At 46.4% G+C, this 18,343-nt stretch overlaps 1 protein-coding gene across 1 annotated transcript in view; it reads right to left on the minus strand.

Moving 5' to 3' along the window:
- Nucleotides 1–1,553: 1,553 nt before the first annotated feature.
- The window catches only part of Tgfbr3 (transforming growth factor beta receptor 3), a 184,029-nt gene continuing 167,239 nt past the window's right edge, over nt 1,554–18,343 (minus strand). The window contains exons 16-17 of the mRNA XM_006985830.4: nt 16,724–16,831; nt 1,554–4,702 (exon numbers count right to left, since the gene is read on the minus strand). Of these exons, the coding sequence (XP_006985892.2) occupies nt 4,584–4,702; nt 16,724–16,831 (227 nt within the window). The 3' untranslated portion in view covers nt 1,554–4,583. The remainder of the gene's footprint in view (nt 4,703–16,723; nt 16,832–18,343) is intronic.

Below are 18,343 nucleotides of genomic sequence, written 5' to 3' on the forward strand. Positions count from 1 at the left end.
AACTGAACCCAGGCTCCTGCAAGAGTCCCAAGAGTGCTCAACCACTGAGTCGTCTCTCTAGTTTTCTTGTTTTTTAACCTCATGTTCTAGTTGGTTGTACATTTTACTTTTCTTAATAATACTGTATTTTTGGCTTCTGTTAATTTATCATACAGCCTAGGCTGTCTCAGAACCCAGTCCTCCCATTAGCCCCCTGAGTGCAGGAATTGTGGGTGTGAACCCATAGCGAGCTCTTCAGATCTTTTTCCTTGACCAGTTTCTAAGTGTGATATGTCAAAACTTCCTCCTAAAATGGTGAGATTGTCTTTCGGTGTTTGTGGTTGTTTTAAAGCACCAGGATAGTGTGTGTGTGTGTGTGTGTGTGTGTGTGTGTGTGTGTGTGTGTGTAGAAATAATATCTATTATATTCCTAAATGTATAGATATTATGTATATATGGATGCACACACAGTGTTAACTACAGCAGAGAATTTTGTTAGAACTCTGAAAAACCAGTTGTTAGGCTTAATTCACTGCAGGAAACAGTATGCAGCCATCAAGAAGCATGAAGTTGCTCTCTGTTAATCTAGTGGGAGGGCCATGCTATGTGATGTGACTCGTGGTAGAGTTTGTTATTGTGACACTATGTTTATGAACAGAAGAAAATCCCTACTTGTGAAAGCATGAGTTTGGGTTTGAACTGAGATGGTTGACACTAGTTCCTCCGGGAAAGTGGTGGAGGCATTGAGAGGTGGCTGTGGCTGTCTTTGCAGGGCTCTTCTATTTTGGCTGTTTAAGTGGGTCCAGCAAGAAATCGAGGCAAACAGGGAAATTACTTAAAAGGCTCAAGTTGGGCAGTAACACAATTTGCATGTTTTTAGGAGTTTTGCTGTGTGGTGAATAAAGAATTAGAGGAAAGCAAGAGAGAGTTGGTTCCTGGTGGGGAGGCTGCTGTGGTCGGCTTTAGCAGGAGAGAGGATGGCTCCCAGGCAATGGGCAGGAGTGGGAATAAGCTCATCATTTGAAAGTGGTATTCTCCAGGTGAACGACACCTAGGTTTAGTAAGCTGGGGTGTGGTGTTGGGAAGGCTCCAGCTATATCCTAGTTCCTGCCTTGGGCGACCGGAAGAAGCTGGTGGCAGACAGAGTGAGTACCGGACGTAGCTTCAACATCTGGGGAGATGGAAAAAGTGGAGCCTAAATGCATGTGACCACCGCCCCTTGACTCCAGGGAGGAGTACAGAAGGCCAAGAAATGAGCTCTGGACACAGCCTCCACCCCCTGCCCCTCAGGCCCTTGCCTTCCCCCTCCTCCCCCTCCACCCCCTCCACCTCCCTCCTTCAACTCCCCCCTCCACCCCTTCTGCCTCTCCCCTCCACCTCCCCTCCACCCCTTCTGCCTCCCCCCTCCACCTTCCCCCTCCACCCCTTCTGCCTCCCCCCTCCACCTTCCCCCTCCACCCCCTCTGCCTCTCCCCTTCACCCCCTCATCTCCCTCATTTTCCTCTTGCAGCAGGGGTAATCAGAGCTGTGTCAGCCCAAGGGGAGAATTTAGTGATGACCAAGACAGACATCAATTAATAATTGATATATATCTTTTTATTATGCACAGATAAAAGAATTAAAACTGTGGTTATCAAAACTATACCTCTAAGCAAGGTCACAAAGACGCTGACTCACAGAACAGGAAAGGTTACAGCAGGGGTGTTCAAACTGGCCACAGGGATTTTCAGGGTACCTCTTACCCTCATAGATGAAAAACAGTAACAATTTCAGGCTCATTAAGGAAAAACCAGAATAGAGGAGTATTGTATTTGGAAACTGATAATAGTCCTTCCTAGAAAAATATCTGTCAGTTTTATGAATGAACCCCCGAGTAAAACAAACAGGTTTAAAAAAAAGTTTGCATACACGACTCATCCGACAAAATGTGCTCTGTTAACACAACCAGCAGTACACTCATCATTCAAACCATGAGGTAGTTACAGTACAAAAGAAGGGCGCGCGCCTGCGCACCCCCACACACTCAGGCACGCCTGCCGAGAACACACACAGGAAACAGATTTACAATCTCATTACCAGACAAGCAAGAGACCATTTTGTGTTTAGGAAAAAAACCTGCTACATGACCAGCTCAGGCAGGAAAAAAACTCCAACCTTTGAAAACGCAGCGTTAACAGCTGGCGAACACCACAACATGCAGAGCTACAGGGCACTGCACAGACAGTCACCTTGGCCTCTGATCGCGGTGTGGTTCCCCAGAAACAACACAAGACTTTGCCGGGGGAACTGGGTTCAGCCAGTCTTAGCAAACTTGCAGAATAGTAAAGTAAAGCTTGCACTTTGTATCAAATCTGTGAAGGGTGAAGCAGTCAGCAACACTGTAACAAGAGGCCAAAGAGGAGACCCCAGCTTACACTTCAGAAATACTTAATACATTCTCCAATATGGAATCGGGTTTCTTGAGCTGAGTAATACTTCTGATAATGACATCCAAGGAAATAAAAGGCGATTTTTTACTTTTCTTTCTCCTAAAAATCTTTTCATTTGCAACATATAAATTTGTAAGTTAATTTAAGATTATAAAATCATTGGCAATGTAGTATCTCTCTCAAAAATATACATTTAAATATATTACAAATTTAACTCCATCCATCTAGGAAATGAAAATTTTTAATACCTTCCTATAGCTAATTTTCTTTTTAACAAGATGGAAAAGTGTTTTTTTTTTAAAGTAACTGATTAGAAGAATTCACAGTAACTGAAATTAAACATTTCATATGGAGTAACTTAAATTTCTCTAAAACATTTAAATATATCTTTATACAGATTTTTGTAGTAAAATATAGCTATAAGTGTTTTAAAGACTCTAGTCTTCTTTGAAGACATCTTTAAACATCTTTATACATAGAATATACTTAACAATTACATTCTGCTGAAGGTTAGGCAAAGCGCATTACTTTTAAACACAGGTAGCATAATCTAGGTCCTCCACAATGACAACTTCATGTGACAAAACAATGAAGTAAAGAGGAGTAGTTCTCTAATCTCATATCATTTGTACTCATATGTGGAAATCTGAAATATTTTCAATGTGTCAACGCATCAGTCTGAAGCTCAGCCTGAAGGAATCTGCTTTGGTTCAAATTATCCCAATTGGCTAAAAGCCATACCATCCATCCATCCATCCATCCATCCATCCATCCATCCATCCATCCAGTTAGACTAAGGCTCAGTGACTGAGAGATTATCCATCTCCATTCATTTGCTGTGTTTCTACTGAAGTTTTCATTTATGACGCCCAGGCACAACTGCCTGACTTTCAAGGCAGTGGAGTTTGCTTGTGAGTATTTCAGGCTAGAATCTAGCTCGCTCTAATTATGGAATCTTAAGTTTGGAGGAATTCTGGAAAAACACTGTTATTTAATTTGCAGTGGGTCTGCATGGAGAGTCCCCTCTGGGGTTCAGTCTTAGCAAAGGGCTGTCACAGAGCTGACTGTTAAAGTGGCATCATATTACTCTGTTGATGGAAGTTCACCTGAAACCCTTTTTTAAAAGTTAGTGCCTCTCCTTTTCTCTCCCCCTTAGGGCAGAACTGGTGACATCATGATGACCCAAGGCAATCCCTAAGGATCTACCTCCTGGAAGGGGCTGGCTTTTATAAAAGGGTTCATCAGGAAGGCCCATGTGCTCAGAGACCAGATAGTCTACCACACATAACTCATGTTCTGACTCTGGAAGCATAGAACATTGTTCAGGAGGGTGTGGTCATATCTCCAACATGCAGATGCCACACACTTGTGTTTGGATGCCCATACGCATGCACACAGCACCTTGCAAATTCCCTCACTTACCAATGGATCCCACCCCCTGAAGTTTAAACGTTATCAGGACAAAATGTCAGAAACAGGTACAAACCTGTCCCATACTTTGGCCATTTTCTGTTTTTGTATGCCTGTAAGAATAAACAAATTTGGCCGTAAGACACTTATGGAGTTGTGTGTGTGCGCGTGCGTGCGGAGGAACAGGAATCAGCATTTTTTTTGGCCCAAGAAAGGAATGTTGCCTTGACAGGTGGCAGGGTGTAGCTCCTCCAAGGCTAGCAAGCTTAACGGGGACCATGAAGGGTGTGGCAGGTCAGAAGTGGGCACCCAGAGAGAGATGTAGATCGGATATGGAGGGTACATTTCTTCTATGTTACATCTTAGTTCAGCTAGGGGATCTTTGGCCATGTCTCCCTCTGTCTTCCTTGTACTATCCCCTTTACTCTGGGTAAAACGTATGACCCCAAATGATGGATGTTTGGACACCTGGACAAAGCAGCATTTAAAAAAACAAAAACAAAAACAAAACCCTAGCATGTTTCACATTGAAACCCTCATCCTGTGAGGGGCTGGAGGAAAAGGCCACCAGCACAGCTTTTGTGTGTGACAGATGTCCAGGGGTCACATTTACATTGGCCGTGATGAGGGGTGGGTGCAACAGGCTATCTGTACACTGAAATTCACTCTCTCTTTGCGGGGAACCCAGATGGAGCCTTCTGGTCTGGACACACAGCACTGGCGCCAGGCCCTGCCCTGGCGGTGGCCGTCGGCATCTGGCTCTGGCTAGGCTGTACTGCTGCTGGAGCATGGGGTACTCTGGGTGCTGCCGATGCTGTGGGCCGCGCTGCTGTTTTCCGAGGCCGGGGGCGAGGTGGGGACTTGCTGCCTTCTTGCGGTCTCCCCTGCAGTTAATAAAGACGTGTTACACACATGCGTTCTGGAAAGGATTGCGCCTCTCCCCCGCTTTCCTTGACATTTTACCTGGGGTGACATTTTAAATGGTGACATTTTCCTAACTATGGGCAGAAGCAGCTAGCCAGCCCGGATTGGCTGGAGGGTATTGCATTATACATTTTTCTGGTTTGTTCTTGTTTTTGTAAGTCAGTAACAGTGCTTTCTATCTGGCCAGTTATGGCTAGGATCTGTGGTGGCTGATGATACATACTCTGGATTCTAGGGCCTACAACTCGGGGATGAACCTTCTGAACACCAGGAAACCACATAGTCAAGCACAGCTGTCTACAACCGTCTAACAAATTCACGGCCAAGAACCACACGACTGAGTTATACAATTAATCACAAAACCATATCATAATGGCGTACGTAGGTTTGTAGGTTTAGTGTACTGGTCAACCCCTTTTGTGCTAGAGATGGAACCTAGGACTTTACACACACAAGGCATGAGCTCTCTCTCCCCAAGCCCTTGTCTTCAAGGCCTTGTTTAGAACTGGGCTAGTGTGGCTGAGAGTTTGCCCTGGCTACAGCACAAAAAGCTTTATGTCCCCAGCATGAAACCTACCTGAGGAACAGGGAGTGCTATGGGAATACCCTTTGGGGCAAGGCGGCCAGCTAACAGCCTCCTTCGCTGGGGCATCTGTTGAGTTCAATGCGTCTATCTCCCAACACATCCCACTTGTCATTACACACCCCACTGCGTTACAGCTCAACCCATTCTTTGTGCCAAATGTGCAGTGCTCTGGAGAGGGAGGAAAGCTCAGGTCACACACATGGTTTGCATTTAACTGTGTAAGAGGCCCCACAGTCTAGTCTCTTCGGTAAAACCGGCCTCACACCAAAAAAACAAAAACAAAAAAACCCTCTAGGTGGAGGAAAGTGATAGAGCCTCTTAGCAACAAAACAAACATGCCAAACTTCTCAAACTTCTCGTTTGCAGTCTCCAACCCCCACCAACGTGAGACGCCCCCAGCGGCCCAGTCTGTTTATGAGTTCTTTCCTGTCCTGCTGAAATACACATCTATCAGCCAGAGATAAGCAACCCTCCCTTCAACTTCCTTAAAACACAACACTGCAGCAGCTAGAGCGGGCTCGGACCCTGAGCCAGCTGGGGAACTAGAGGCCTGTCCTTCCTGGGGCCCCTCAAAAGTCTGCCAAAAGAGCCATTCTGCAAAATGCAGAGCCGGCTCATGCCCCGGGTCAGGTTTCAGTTTTCCCTGACACCCGTTTTATGAGCACAGCTCCATGGACTTCTGCATCCACCTCAGAGCACTTGAGGCTGTTGCATGTGCATTTGGTCCTTGCATTTCCTCTAATTAGTTTTTCTTCTGGGACTGGAGGGATGGAGAGAGGAAAGGGTCCGGATTCCCGAGCAGCAGGCAGACACTGTTTTAGCGCTCTTCTTTCCTGGAGTATTTTGTATCTTCTCCAGCACGGCCCCTTCAAGTGTGTATGTAATCAAGGGTAGGAAGCTTGCTCCAAGAGTAGTATCATTTTACCAAAAATTTACTTTCTCCGAAATTGGAGATTATTTCTAGAAAATAATACAATCTTTTTTCCTTCTTTCTCCTCCCCTTCCCTCCCCCTCCCTTTTCCCCTTCCGTGTTTTTCCTTTTCAGTGCTAGAGTTTGAACTCAGAGCCTTGTAAGTGACAGGCACATGCTCTACCCCTGAGCTATAGTCCCATATACTTCCAGCCCTTAACTATTCTGATGTGCACACACACACACACACACGCACGCACGCACGCACGCACGCACGCATGCACGCACACGCACACATGCATATACCCCTTTACAACTCACATGTTGATCCATTCTCAGTTGCATCCTCATGTTACCCATTAGAAGGTTAAGGTGGGCATACAAACCCATCTATCTATCAATTAATCAATCAATCAGTCGGTCTGTCCATCGTCCGTCTATCCGTCCATCCATCCGCCCGCCCATCCATCCATCCATCCATCCATCCATCCATCCATCCATCCATCCACCCACCCATCCATCCATCCATCCATCCATCCATCCATCCATCCATCCATCCACCCACCCACCCACCCATCCACCCATCCATCCACCCATCCACCCATCCACCCATCCATCCATCCACCCACCCATCCACCCATCCACCCATCCACCCATCCATCCACCCATCCACCCATCCACCCACCCACCCATCCATCCATCCATCCAGCGCTGGAGCTGAACCCAAGGCCTTGGACTTGGCTAAGTAAGCACTCTAATACTGAGTTAAATCTCTAACCCCTGAACCTCCTAAAAAAATCTCCCCATTTAAATCAAGTATACACTGGTCTAAGAGGAGGTTCCTTGTCATCCCCTTGGGCTCTGCTGGCCTTGTAAGCTTGGTCTCTAGTAGCTGAAGCAGGGCATCCTTGCTCATCTAGTGGCATGTTCACATTTATTTCTTCCAGAACAGGACAAATGCTTGATGATTCATGTTCAGGAAAAATGTCACTGTGTCCTGCCCAGGAGGTTCAAATATCTGCTTCCTGGTATCTGTTGGCCAAATATAATTTGTTGCTGGGGTAGTTTATTTTAATCAGTGCCCATTAAACAGGGATCTTGTAACTTAAAGAGTCTCGGAAACTCTTGTCTTGGTAATGTAAAAATGCTTCCCAAAGTAAAACCCCAGAGAGAGAATAAAAGGGCCTTATACTCAACAGTGTAGGGTCTGCCCCGAGGTGGGTCACACTAACCTGATACTCCGATCACTTCAGTTCAAGGCACTGTTCATCAGAGAGAATCTGTCAGGGAACCCCTCCTCAGATCCTGGAGCAAGCTGGCTAGAGGAATCTGTGAGCTCTGGCATTGAGTGAGAGACCCTTCTCAATATATAAGGTATAGTGCGATATGCAAGGTCAACCTCTGGTGTGCACACACATATACACACTTACACTGTCTCACACATTCACTCACATTCTCACACACACTCATGCACACCCCCCTCTCTCTCTGTCTCTCTCTCTCTCTCACACACACACACATACACTCACTCTCACACACTAATACTAATCTTAAGACAAGGAAGAGAATCCTTCCACAGACTAGCTCATCTGCCCTGTAGCTATTTTCACATGTAAAACGTAATATTTCTCATATAACCAAATTTTAATTTTTTTCATCCTCTGGCAAATTAGGAAAAGCTTCCCCTCCCCTTTTTTAGTGAGATGGAGGAAGCACTGTAAGAAATTCCTCACACTTATGTTTCCAGTGCCAGCACCATTTCCAAGGAGTCCTGTGGCTTCCTGCTTCCCACCACAGTGTCACAAGTATCCTGTTTCTCTAAAGCATCCCTTGGGTGACAGGTACAACCAGGCATCATGTGGAGGAGGTAGGCTGGGAGGACCCTTCCGGCAGAGCAGAGCAGGCTCAGTGAATGTTCCAGGATGGCTCGCTCCTCACACGGCAAACAGCCATCAGAAACTATGTGTTCAGTCTTTGTGCTTCTAAGACCTCAAACCACATGGGGGTGGGAAGAGAGTCAGGAGGAGGGGCCCTTGGAGCCTGGAGCACTCTAGACCGGGGTGGGGGTGGGGAGGATGGATGGAAGATGAGAAAAGCAAGGGCTAATCCCACTGCCTCACAGCCTAGCCTGGGCCTGGGCCTGGGTGACACCGAGGATCTTTTAAGAAAGTGAAAAACATATTTCCCAAAGGACAATGGCTTTTATTTCTGTAGCTTGGCACATTATTGTTCACAAATGGCTATTTTTTTTAAGTCATGTGTATGTATGTGTGTCTATGTAGCAATGCATGCATGCCCATGTGTGTTCAGGTGTGCACAGAGGCCAGAAGAAGAGGTTGGCTACTCTGGAGCTGGAGTTACAAACAGTAGTGGGCTGCCTGACGTGGCCAATTTGAGTCTTCTTCAAGACTGAGCCTCTCCAGCCCCCACTCAATGGATTCTTCTCTCACAGTTTCCAGGAAGACATGATGAGAGAGGGCACTAACACTGGAGGGAAGGTAACAGGAATCTAGGTTACTGAGCCCAAAGAAGACTGGGCAGGTGTCCTGGGCACCATTCCAGGGAGCAGAATCAGCTGTTCTTGACCTCCCTGAGGCGAGGATGTAAGGAAATGAGTTCAGATGTCAAGGGTGGGACTTAGATGAGACACAGAAGAGGTCACAGGTTATGAGGACTGGTTTGGCACGGACAGAAATTATGGGACCTCTTTCTTGAGAGATAGTAAAGCAGGGGGAAGAAAGATTTTCCTCCAAGCCCATGTGTCAGTTGCGATTTTTCAGCAATTGGTATTGTTTTTTTTTGTTTTGTTGTTTTCATACACTGACTGCAAGTAGTCATGGGCCTCTAAGGAAGGCAAGCTAGGCTACCTTCAGTTTCGAGAGCTTTCAGTCACTTCTTACCTTTCCTAGAACCTGATCCTTCCCATGATGGTGAGAGGGGGCGAGGGGAGGTAGGCGGCGGCAGCGGCAGGGGCGGGAGGGGTGCGGCAGTGTGTGTGTGTGTGTGTGTGTGTGTGTGTGTGTGTGTGTGTGTTAGTTGTTGCCATGAGTTCTGGGGAGAAGAAATACTACTGCAGGGCGGGAGTTAAAGGTTTCCAAATACCCTGCCTGTTGTTTCCTGTCTTTATTCCTAGCTGTGGCCAATCTGCTGCCAGCTGCACTTGGGTTTTCTGCATCTTCCATTAACCTGACTTTGTGATGAACGGAATGTTCTCCGAGTCTGGCGATAAGAGAAGTGGAGAGGACGGGGGGAGCCTGGTGGAGGAGGACAGCCTCCTTCCTGATCTTCCTGCCTCTTCCTCCGTGATTACCCACTTATGCAGTGCTGGGGATCAGATCCCGGGCTTCCTGCTTGTCAGGCCAGCACTCTATCAACTGAGCTACATCCCAGACCCCACCTATGTGCCTCTACAAGTCCTACGTGTAGTTTACTGTTAACAGACCAGACTTAAAGCTCCCTGGTTTATTTTGCTGCCAGGCTTGTCATTGGAGCCTGGTAACTGCGGGGAAACGACTACTTAATGAGTTCCTGGAGGTGAGCCCTTAAACAAGAAACACAGATCAAAAGCCTCTCCAATGCCAAAGTCCTATAAAATGTCAGCATTTCAGGCCGCTCCAAGGTGTAAACAGAAAACAATCCATGAGCAGGAGCACTGTGTTTCACAGAACAAACGAGAATGCAGAGGCTCTGGCCCAGGACTGCCTGTTCCAATCCCTCAAGCTTCCACTCAGCCATCCTCCACCGAACACACCATGCCTTCCAGGAACCCCAAAGCCCACTGAGTCAGGAAGGAGCTTCAGTTAGGAGGCTCTCTGCAGATGTCCATGTTTTTAGAGGTCTGGAGTTTCAGGGAAGCCCCCCACCCCCACCCCACTACCATGAAAAGGAGGTCACCAAGCTAGATGCAGGCTTGATCACGGTGGGAGGCAAGAGAGCAAGTGAGCCCCAGGGTCAGAAAGATGGAGCTGGGTAGAGGAGAGTCTGCTGCAGCTGTGAGGACGGCAGGACCCCCTCTCTTCACAGAAAAGTCCTTCCCATTCTTTTCACAACAGCTAAACAAAAGAGAGGGTTAGGACAACTGCCTCCACTTTCCTGTGTCTGTCCCTGTGCCCCCCATCGATGATCCCCTCCTGCTCCCGAAAGCCACGCTGCTTCCTGCTGGGGAGCCTCGCCTTCCTGACAAACTCCCTAAGCTGTTGCTGTCCCAGGGCTGGGATCTGGGTTCAGGGCCAGTGTGCTCTTCCTTCTTATACACGTGAGTCCCCAGAGAGCTGGGGCTCTGTGGGTTACTGTCACCGCACCGGTGCCCACCCACCCCCCATCAGCACTTGGTATTTACTCACAGCCAAGAGTGTCACTGCATGAGTGACAGAGTGAGCAGACTTGTAAACAAGCCAGAGATTAGCTAATATGCTAATCAGAGACAAACCAACAGACACAGGTGAACAAGCTTTGTATCTGAAAACAACACAAGGATGAAAGCTTAATACAGAACGGGTGAAGAAAGTGACTGAAAATGTAGACCCCCGCCAACTGTCGCGTCAGTACTCTGGCTTATTTCCCCTGTGCAGAGAAGAAGCTGACCAGTCATTTCCAAGGACTTCCTTTAAAAAACAGATTAATATACATATCAACAAACCCCACTACGGGCAAGACTTGGCCAAGGGGCAGCTGGAGATCGTGCTTTGTAGGCACACATAGACTTGTACCCCTCCTTCAATCTCACCAGGATGACAGAAGAGAGAGAGGGGGCTCTTAAAAAACAGAATTCCCGAAACCAAGACCACAGCAATAAAACACTGGGGAACTGGGGGACTCGGAGCGGACGAAAGAGCCCAAACCTTGGCCGCTAGTGGCAAAGGCTGAGAGATAGTCAATTCATGTCACAGCGGCTTCAAAAGCCCAGGCAATCAAACACCAAAGGAGCTGCTCAGGGCCGCACACAGTGGAGCAGGCTGAACTGCTGCTGTACTGGAAGCCATATGGCTCCCCTGAGCTCCCTCTGTCCCTCTGCTCATCCTCATGGGGGGGGGGGTGTCATGCACCCCGTAGAGAGGGTGACGCTGAGGGTACCGGAAATGCCCAATCCCAGACACAGCTGAGAGCAAGGTGCCGCTCCTGGAGGGACGGGCTGAGTGGACATCTACACGCTTTGAGCTCTGCTGACATAGGTGCTCAGCCTCATGGCTGCTGAAGCCGAATGGCCTTGGTCCTCTAGAGACAGCCTACGTTTGTTTCCTCCAGAACACGACATGGATTTGATTGTCCACATTCAGGAAAAGTGTCAGGACTGTGCCCTGCCCAGGAAGTTTGAGTATTTCTTTTCCCGTGTTGCTATGTCAGCTCATTTTATTAATACCCCCCCCCCTTTTTTTTTCTTCAAAAAAAAAGGGTTGGAAACAGCGAGACCTATCCCCTGCAGGTGGAAACAGGAAGGCCTGCTTCATGGAAAACCTGATGAGTTAGGAGGAAAGATGCAGGGAGGGGGCACGGCCAGAACCTCCATATTCTTAACTGCTCCTGTATTGTTTTCCATGGATGATGCGGGCACGAGGCAAGAGCAAGGAAACTCAGAGTTCTTTAAAAATTTAAAGGTAGTGTATTAGTAACTGAAAGACAGAGATGAGGAGGTGCAGGGGACTAGTTGAAGAGGCTCATCTTTCAAATAAAATGATTTATATAATGAGAGAAGACAGGAAACAGGGGCAAGGAAGGAGAGAGACAAGAAAGAATGAGTGAAAGAGCCAGGAAATGTGACACACGCCTGTCACCTTAGCACTCAGGAGTCTGACACGGGAGAATGGCAAATTTGAGGCCAGTGTGGGCCACACAGTGAGTTCAAGGCCAACCTATTCTACACTGAGATATCCTGCATCTCCCCCACCCAAAAGACACAAGAAAGAGAAGAAAGGAAGGGGTGGAGAAAAGGAGGAATGGAATGAAGGACAAGCATCCTAGGCTGGGAGCCCAATTAATTCCCAGCACAAAGTGTGAAAACCCATTCAAATCAAGGGACGTTATTATAAAGATGATTCCAGGAAGGGACGGCAGATCACACAGGGAGAGAGTCAGAAATCTAAGGCTAAATGGCCTCAAACCCTCAGCAGCAATCTTTAGAGCCAGAAGAAAAGGAGCGTTTTCAAAAGTCCAGTGGGATTGTTTATGATCTAATAGTCTGTACCATGCTCTTCTATCAAGGGTTTCTATAAAGTGAGGCTATTTCAGACTCACAACATAAAGCAAACATGTATTTCCCATGTTCCCTTTAAGCCAAGAAGGAGGAAGGCTTGGAGTAAATGGCATAAGACATTAAATAGGTCCAGCTGGCTTAAAAATTGTTTTATTTTTAAAAGGGGTGGGGCAAAGGGAGCGCATGCATGCCAGTGAGTTGCTGCTGGACACAGGTGCTGGGAACCAAACTCGGGTTCTCGGAAGGAACGGCACACTCCTAAATGCCCAGCCATTTCCAGCTATCTTCTTGTGGAAGAAAATGGAAGGCAGGCAGGCATGTCTTAAGAGATCATAAGAGCTGGCAGTCAGTAGACAAATTGATGATAAACGTCTAGAAAACTAAACTAATGAGGATGGGGTAGAGATAGGCAAGGGAACGGTACTGATCCTTGGAAAAACTAAAACACAAACAGGGAAAAGAATAGAACTAGCATGCTAAATGGCTAAATTGTGATTAGCATGTGGGTAGTCATAATCACAGAAACAGTGAGTCTTGATCTAACCAAGATTTCAGTGTGATTCTACTACAAGGTAAAAAAGGAAGCCGGGCGGTGGTGGCGCACGCCTTTAATCCCAGCACTCGGGAGGCAGAGCCAGGCGGATCTCTGTGAGTTCGAGGCCAGCCTGGGCTACCAAGTGAGTTCCAGGAAAGGCGCAAAGCTACATAGAGAAACCCTGTCTCGAAAAACCAAAAAAAAAAAAAAAAAAAGGAAACGGCTGTGGGACATCTTTCTGTATGTTTTGAATATGTGTTGCTCTGATTGGTTGACAAATAAAGCTGTTTGGCCAATGGTGAGGCACAATAAGGTTAGGCGGGACATTCCTAACATTGGAGTGAGAGGAAGAGGAAAGGAGAGGTGGAGGAGATGCCAGCCTGCTGTCCAGGGAGCAGCATGTAATGGCACACAGGTAAAGCCACAGAACATGTGGCGACATCTAGATGAATAGAAATGGGCTGAGTTTAGTTATAAGAGCTAGCTAGCAAGAAGCTCGAGAGATAGGCCATGGCCATACAGTTCATAATTAATATACGCCTCGGTATGTTTATTTGGGTCTGAGCAGCTGTGGGACCAGGCAAGACACAGGAAAACTTCCAGCTATAGGAAATGGAAGCAAAATTGGGACATCCAGGTAAAGTTACTCCAGAGAAAGAAAAAGAGTGAGGTAGCGAGGGGTCTGGTCTTGCAGTAAGTCTGCAGAACTAATTCTGTACACGCACTATTTTGATGAGGTTAAAAACATTTTCTACAAAACAAACACAAGAGCGTTGGTCCTCTAGGAAACAACAGCTACAAACACGCCTATGCCTTTGGAATGCATGTCACCAGAGATGAGAAGTCTTGGACTAGAACTATGCCTACCCCCAACCATCCTCTCCTCCCTCATGTCTAAACAAGAGACAGAGTTTTAAAATGGGCTCCTCTAAACAGAATCACTGGAACCCGAAAGAGGTATCTCACTCTGTCCAGAGTTGCTAAAGGACAGTGGGAACCCTACCTTTTTAGACCAACAATGATTCCGGAAACATAAAGAGTCACAATCCAAATCTGTGACCTGGTTTGTGCTGTGGGAAAGCTGGAAACATGGGCAGAGGGGAGCCATCCAAACGAAGGGTTGTTGTGGACACAGAGGTAGATGCAGCCTGAACCCCCAAACAGACCATATAAGGTCTGAGTTCCACAGTTGAGCTTACTGTGGAAATTAAAAAGGACTGAGTCAGTGTTTGGATGCCCATGGCTGCTTGCTGGCCACAGCATTCTGACCATCCCTGTTCATCTACACTTGCTGCTGGCTGACCCACGTCAGAAATGTGCTGGGTTCTGAACCGAGCCCTCCTTGTGTGTGTAGAGCACTGAGATTAATTATGAGCTGTGCATAAAATGAACTGGGGCCACAACCTCAACTGAAAAGAGATCCTGGAGTGGTATTGTAAGCAGTGTCAACAGAGTTTAAGCCCAAAGGACAGTGCCTGTAGGCTTTTCAGTTTTTGAGTTGGCATAAACATAAACTGTTTTCTGGAAGGGTTTTGTGTTTGTCTTTAATCTATGTGCAAACTTTAATTTTGTATTAACAATACTTTAAGCTCCCCTCGGAGGCTTTGGTTTGGAAGAAAGGGAGTCAGGAACAACTACCTCCCAGTTCCTTGAGGAGCAGGACACAATACAACCAAGCTTTGCTCTCTACTGGCTTGATGCTTGGCTGTGGACAAATCTGGAATTGCCAGAGGGATCTCAATGGGGTGTTCTTCCACCGTGAGTACCATCTCCTAGCCCTATATTACACTCTTGGCTCCCTAGCCCGAGATGGACCATGTGGATTTCAAGATCAGCTCTAAGACTGAAGCCCGTCAGTGGCTGAGCAGACACATGGAAAACATCTGTGGTGACCAGCCCCACATAAAATCCTCAGGGCTACAGTCTTCTTGGAGCCCTTCCAAGTTCATCCCCAGCAGACAACACAGGGTGCCAAGTACCCTGGAACCTCCCCTGTGCAGGAGGTTGGAAAAAGTTGCAAAGAACTATTAGTTTGAGATCTAAACATGTCAGTATTGCTGTGATAATATTATTTACTCCAAAACTCGACTCTGCTAAAAGCTGTCCCTTTGGTTTTTTTTTCCTCCTGAACTTTCACATGGAGGAAACTCTTCAAATGATTCACAGGCATTTATGTAACGCTCAGAACCATCCCACTTAGGGCTCCATTTTCTCTGACATGAAACACATTTCACTCCAAGGCTGTTGGTTGGGAACAACAAACAATGTCTGAGGACTCAAAGTTCCACCATTAAACACTCAGCTTTGGCCACTAGGCTGACTGTGGAGGGCTTGTGTTCCTTTGTGCCATAATCTAGAACACCTTCGTCAAGGGGTATGGAATTGAAGTGAAAATGCCGGCGGACAGAGCCAGACATTTGAACTAACAGAAGGGCTCTGTCACAGATTTTCTCACCAGCTTGAGGCTTTGTCTAGCAACTATCAGAAAACACAGGGCGGGGGACATGGCTCAGGGGAGAAGCACCTGCTGCCCAGGGTGAGGACTGGGGTTTAGAACCCCAGAACTCATGTAGAATCCAGGTAAGGCTGGTGACTTATTGTAATCTTAGCACTTGGGAGGCAAAGACAGGGTCACTGACCGGGACAAGGTGGTTAGCTACACCAGCACTGCTGGCAACTCTGAATTCACCAAAGACCATGCCTCAATATATAAAGGGAATGTTGGGCAAGCACCCAAAGTCAGCTTTGGCTGCATGCTCTCTCTCTCCTCCCTCTCCCTCTCCCTCTCCCTCTCCCTCTCTCTCTCTCTCTCTCTCACACACACACACACACACTCATGAGAACATTTACACACACATGCACATAAGAGAAGAAAATGTAAAGGTATGATGCCTGAGGCTCCCTTCAGTACGTCTCTTCCCTTCAAATTAGTCATCCTTCTGGTGAGGCTGGATGAATAACTCAAGCGGAGGAAAAGGACTGTAGGGCTCAGTGGGTCCCTGGAGAATGAGTGAGGTTCAAGTTTGCTGCAGAACGATCAATTTAGCATGGTTTACCCAGGCTCCCAGCACACACTACAGGTATCCCAGAACAAACATGGCCTCACATCTATGCCGCCCCTTCCTGGTCTGTAGGGAAGCTAAGGAAGAGCACTAGGAGAGAGCAGAGAGATTCCTTTCCACTGAGGGAGGGAACCCTGCCAGGCCTGTGTTCTGTATTCGCTTCTGAACAGGTTCAACCTTGGGGATGGGTGAGGATAGCTTTAAATTTTTTGTTGCACTTTTTACATTTTTCTAGTCATAAAAATATATTTTGAAATTCTAAACTTTGTAAACTTAGGAGAAACTTGTTTATCAAAGACAGTCTGAGTTAGAGACCAGGGGATGGTAGTTTAGAGTCACTGACGGGAACGTGGGTGAGCGGGCGTTCAATGGCCTGGCATCTGCGGAATAAGCAACTGGCTTCTCACATCCTGGGTAATGTTCAGTTTATTCCAAAGTCCTTTTCTTTGGAGGGATGTTTTCTAGTTAGTCCTACACAAACTTCCTTTAAATTCTATGACAACATAGCTTTATTAGAAGCTGAACATCACCAACACTGTAAATGAACTAATATAGGATAAACATCTCTTTTCTAAGCATCACTTAGGCCAAGTTAAATTTTCAGCTTATTATTTCATCCATCCAACAAAATTGCTGAATGTCTGTTACATGGCCGGTGCCCAGATATGCGCCAGCTGAGAGCAAGCAGTCACACCAACCTGTGTGGGAATAGATGTACCACAAGGCCCCCGTCAAGAGTGCGCCGATCACAAACGCCGCAAACGCAATGCCCATCACGGTTAGCGTGTCCAGACCAATGAAAATCTCTAAAAAGAGGGAAACAGAAACATATACTTTATGTAAGTCAGTCTTACACACATCAATTTGATTCTCACTTTACGAGCATGGTCATAAAGCCTGGGTGCTGACTAGCTAGCTGTAAATTCAGACACTGTAATAAAGGTTACACTGAAATCTACATTTTGTTAATTGCAAATTTTCTGACAAAGGAAAAGGTGGATCGTTTGGGCTTTTAAATATTCTGTTAGCAATTTGTTCTGAGGAAATACTTTTTAAATATAAACTCAGTTTTATTTTACTTTATTTGTATGACTCTTTCGCTTGAGTGCATGCATATGCACCACAGGTGTGCCTGTGGGATCTCCTATCCTAGAACGGGGGTTATGATGGCTATGAGTCACTATGTAGGTGCTGGGAACTGAACCTGGGTCCTCTGCAAGAGCAACAAGTGCTCTTAATTATTGAAACATCTCTCCAGTTCTCCAAAAAGTCATTTTTTAAAAAAAGACATAAATTTTGTGATACTTTAAATCTGTGGTCTCATTGTCCTGGTCTGAGAACCTAGGTAACTTGCAATTCACAGGTGCTTAAGAAGGTAAAGTAACAGACGTGGTGGGGCATGCCCTTAATCCCAGCACTGAGAGACAGGAGCAGACAGATCAATATGAGTTCAAGGCCAGCCTGGCCTACATAATGAATCCCCGGCCAACTAAGGGGGAGAGGGGTGGACATCCATCGTCAAAACCAGACTCATTGCTTCTTGCTCATTGAGTATTTCCAAACAACGAGGCTCACTCATTACAGACATCATAGCCTTAGCGTCCTCTGCAATGTTTTTGTGAACACTTACAGAATAGGAAAGATGAAAGGGAGTGAGAAAAAGGAAAGAGAACAGAATGAATTATTCTGTGCCTCAGGACACTGAAGAACGGCCTCACTTAAACAGCCTGCTGTTGGACACCTCTCTGACCCCCACCTTTCCACGAAGAAAATTACTTCCCAGTGGGTTGCCATGTCAGTTTTACAGTCGGCAAAACATATAAAAGAACTAATTGTTCCTCTGCTTGGCAGAGATTTTTATATTTGCAACTGATTTCAATTCACAGAAATCTGATATTTCCTTCCATTGAAGAAGAACCATCTTTGAGTTACGACAGTTTGTAAGGAAGTGTTTGGTAAAATAAAGATCTCTGTATATATATATATGTAAATTGAAGGTACAACCTTTCTCCATGACCTAAACATAATTTCTTTCCACTTCATTCGGAAGCAACACTAGCTGATCATTCTAGAAATGGAATCACTTTGCTTTGGAACTCACATGACACAAAAGATTCAGTTATATGCAAATGTGACCCCTCAAAGGACTCTGTTAAGCATCTCCTGATAGAAGGAAGCAAGGCCCCTAGCTCCTCCAGATATACGCCTACTGGTGCGTTCACTTACATTCTGGGAAAATGAGGATGACTCCACCCATCACAGATAAGAGGTAACACAAGATGAGTTATTACAACAGATGAGCAGTCCTGGGAAGGAAC

The sequence above is a fragment of the Peromyscus maniculatus genome, chromosome 10 (assembly GCF_049852395.1).
Source record: "Peromyscus maniculatus bairdii isolate BWxNUB_F1_BW_parent chromosome 10, HU_Pman_BW_mat_3.1, whole genome shotgun sequence".
Classification (NCBI taxonomy): Eukaryota; Metazoa; Chordata; class Mammalia; order Rodentia; family Cricetidae; genus Peromyscus; species Peromyscus maniculatus.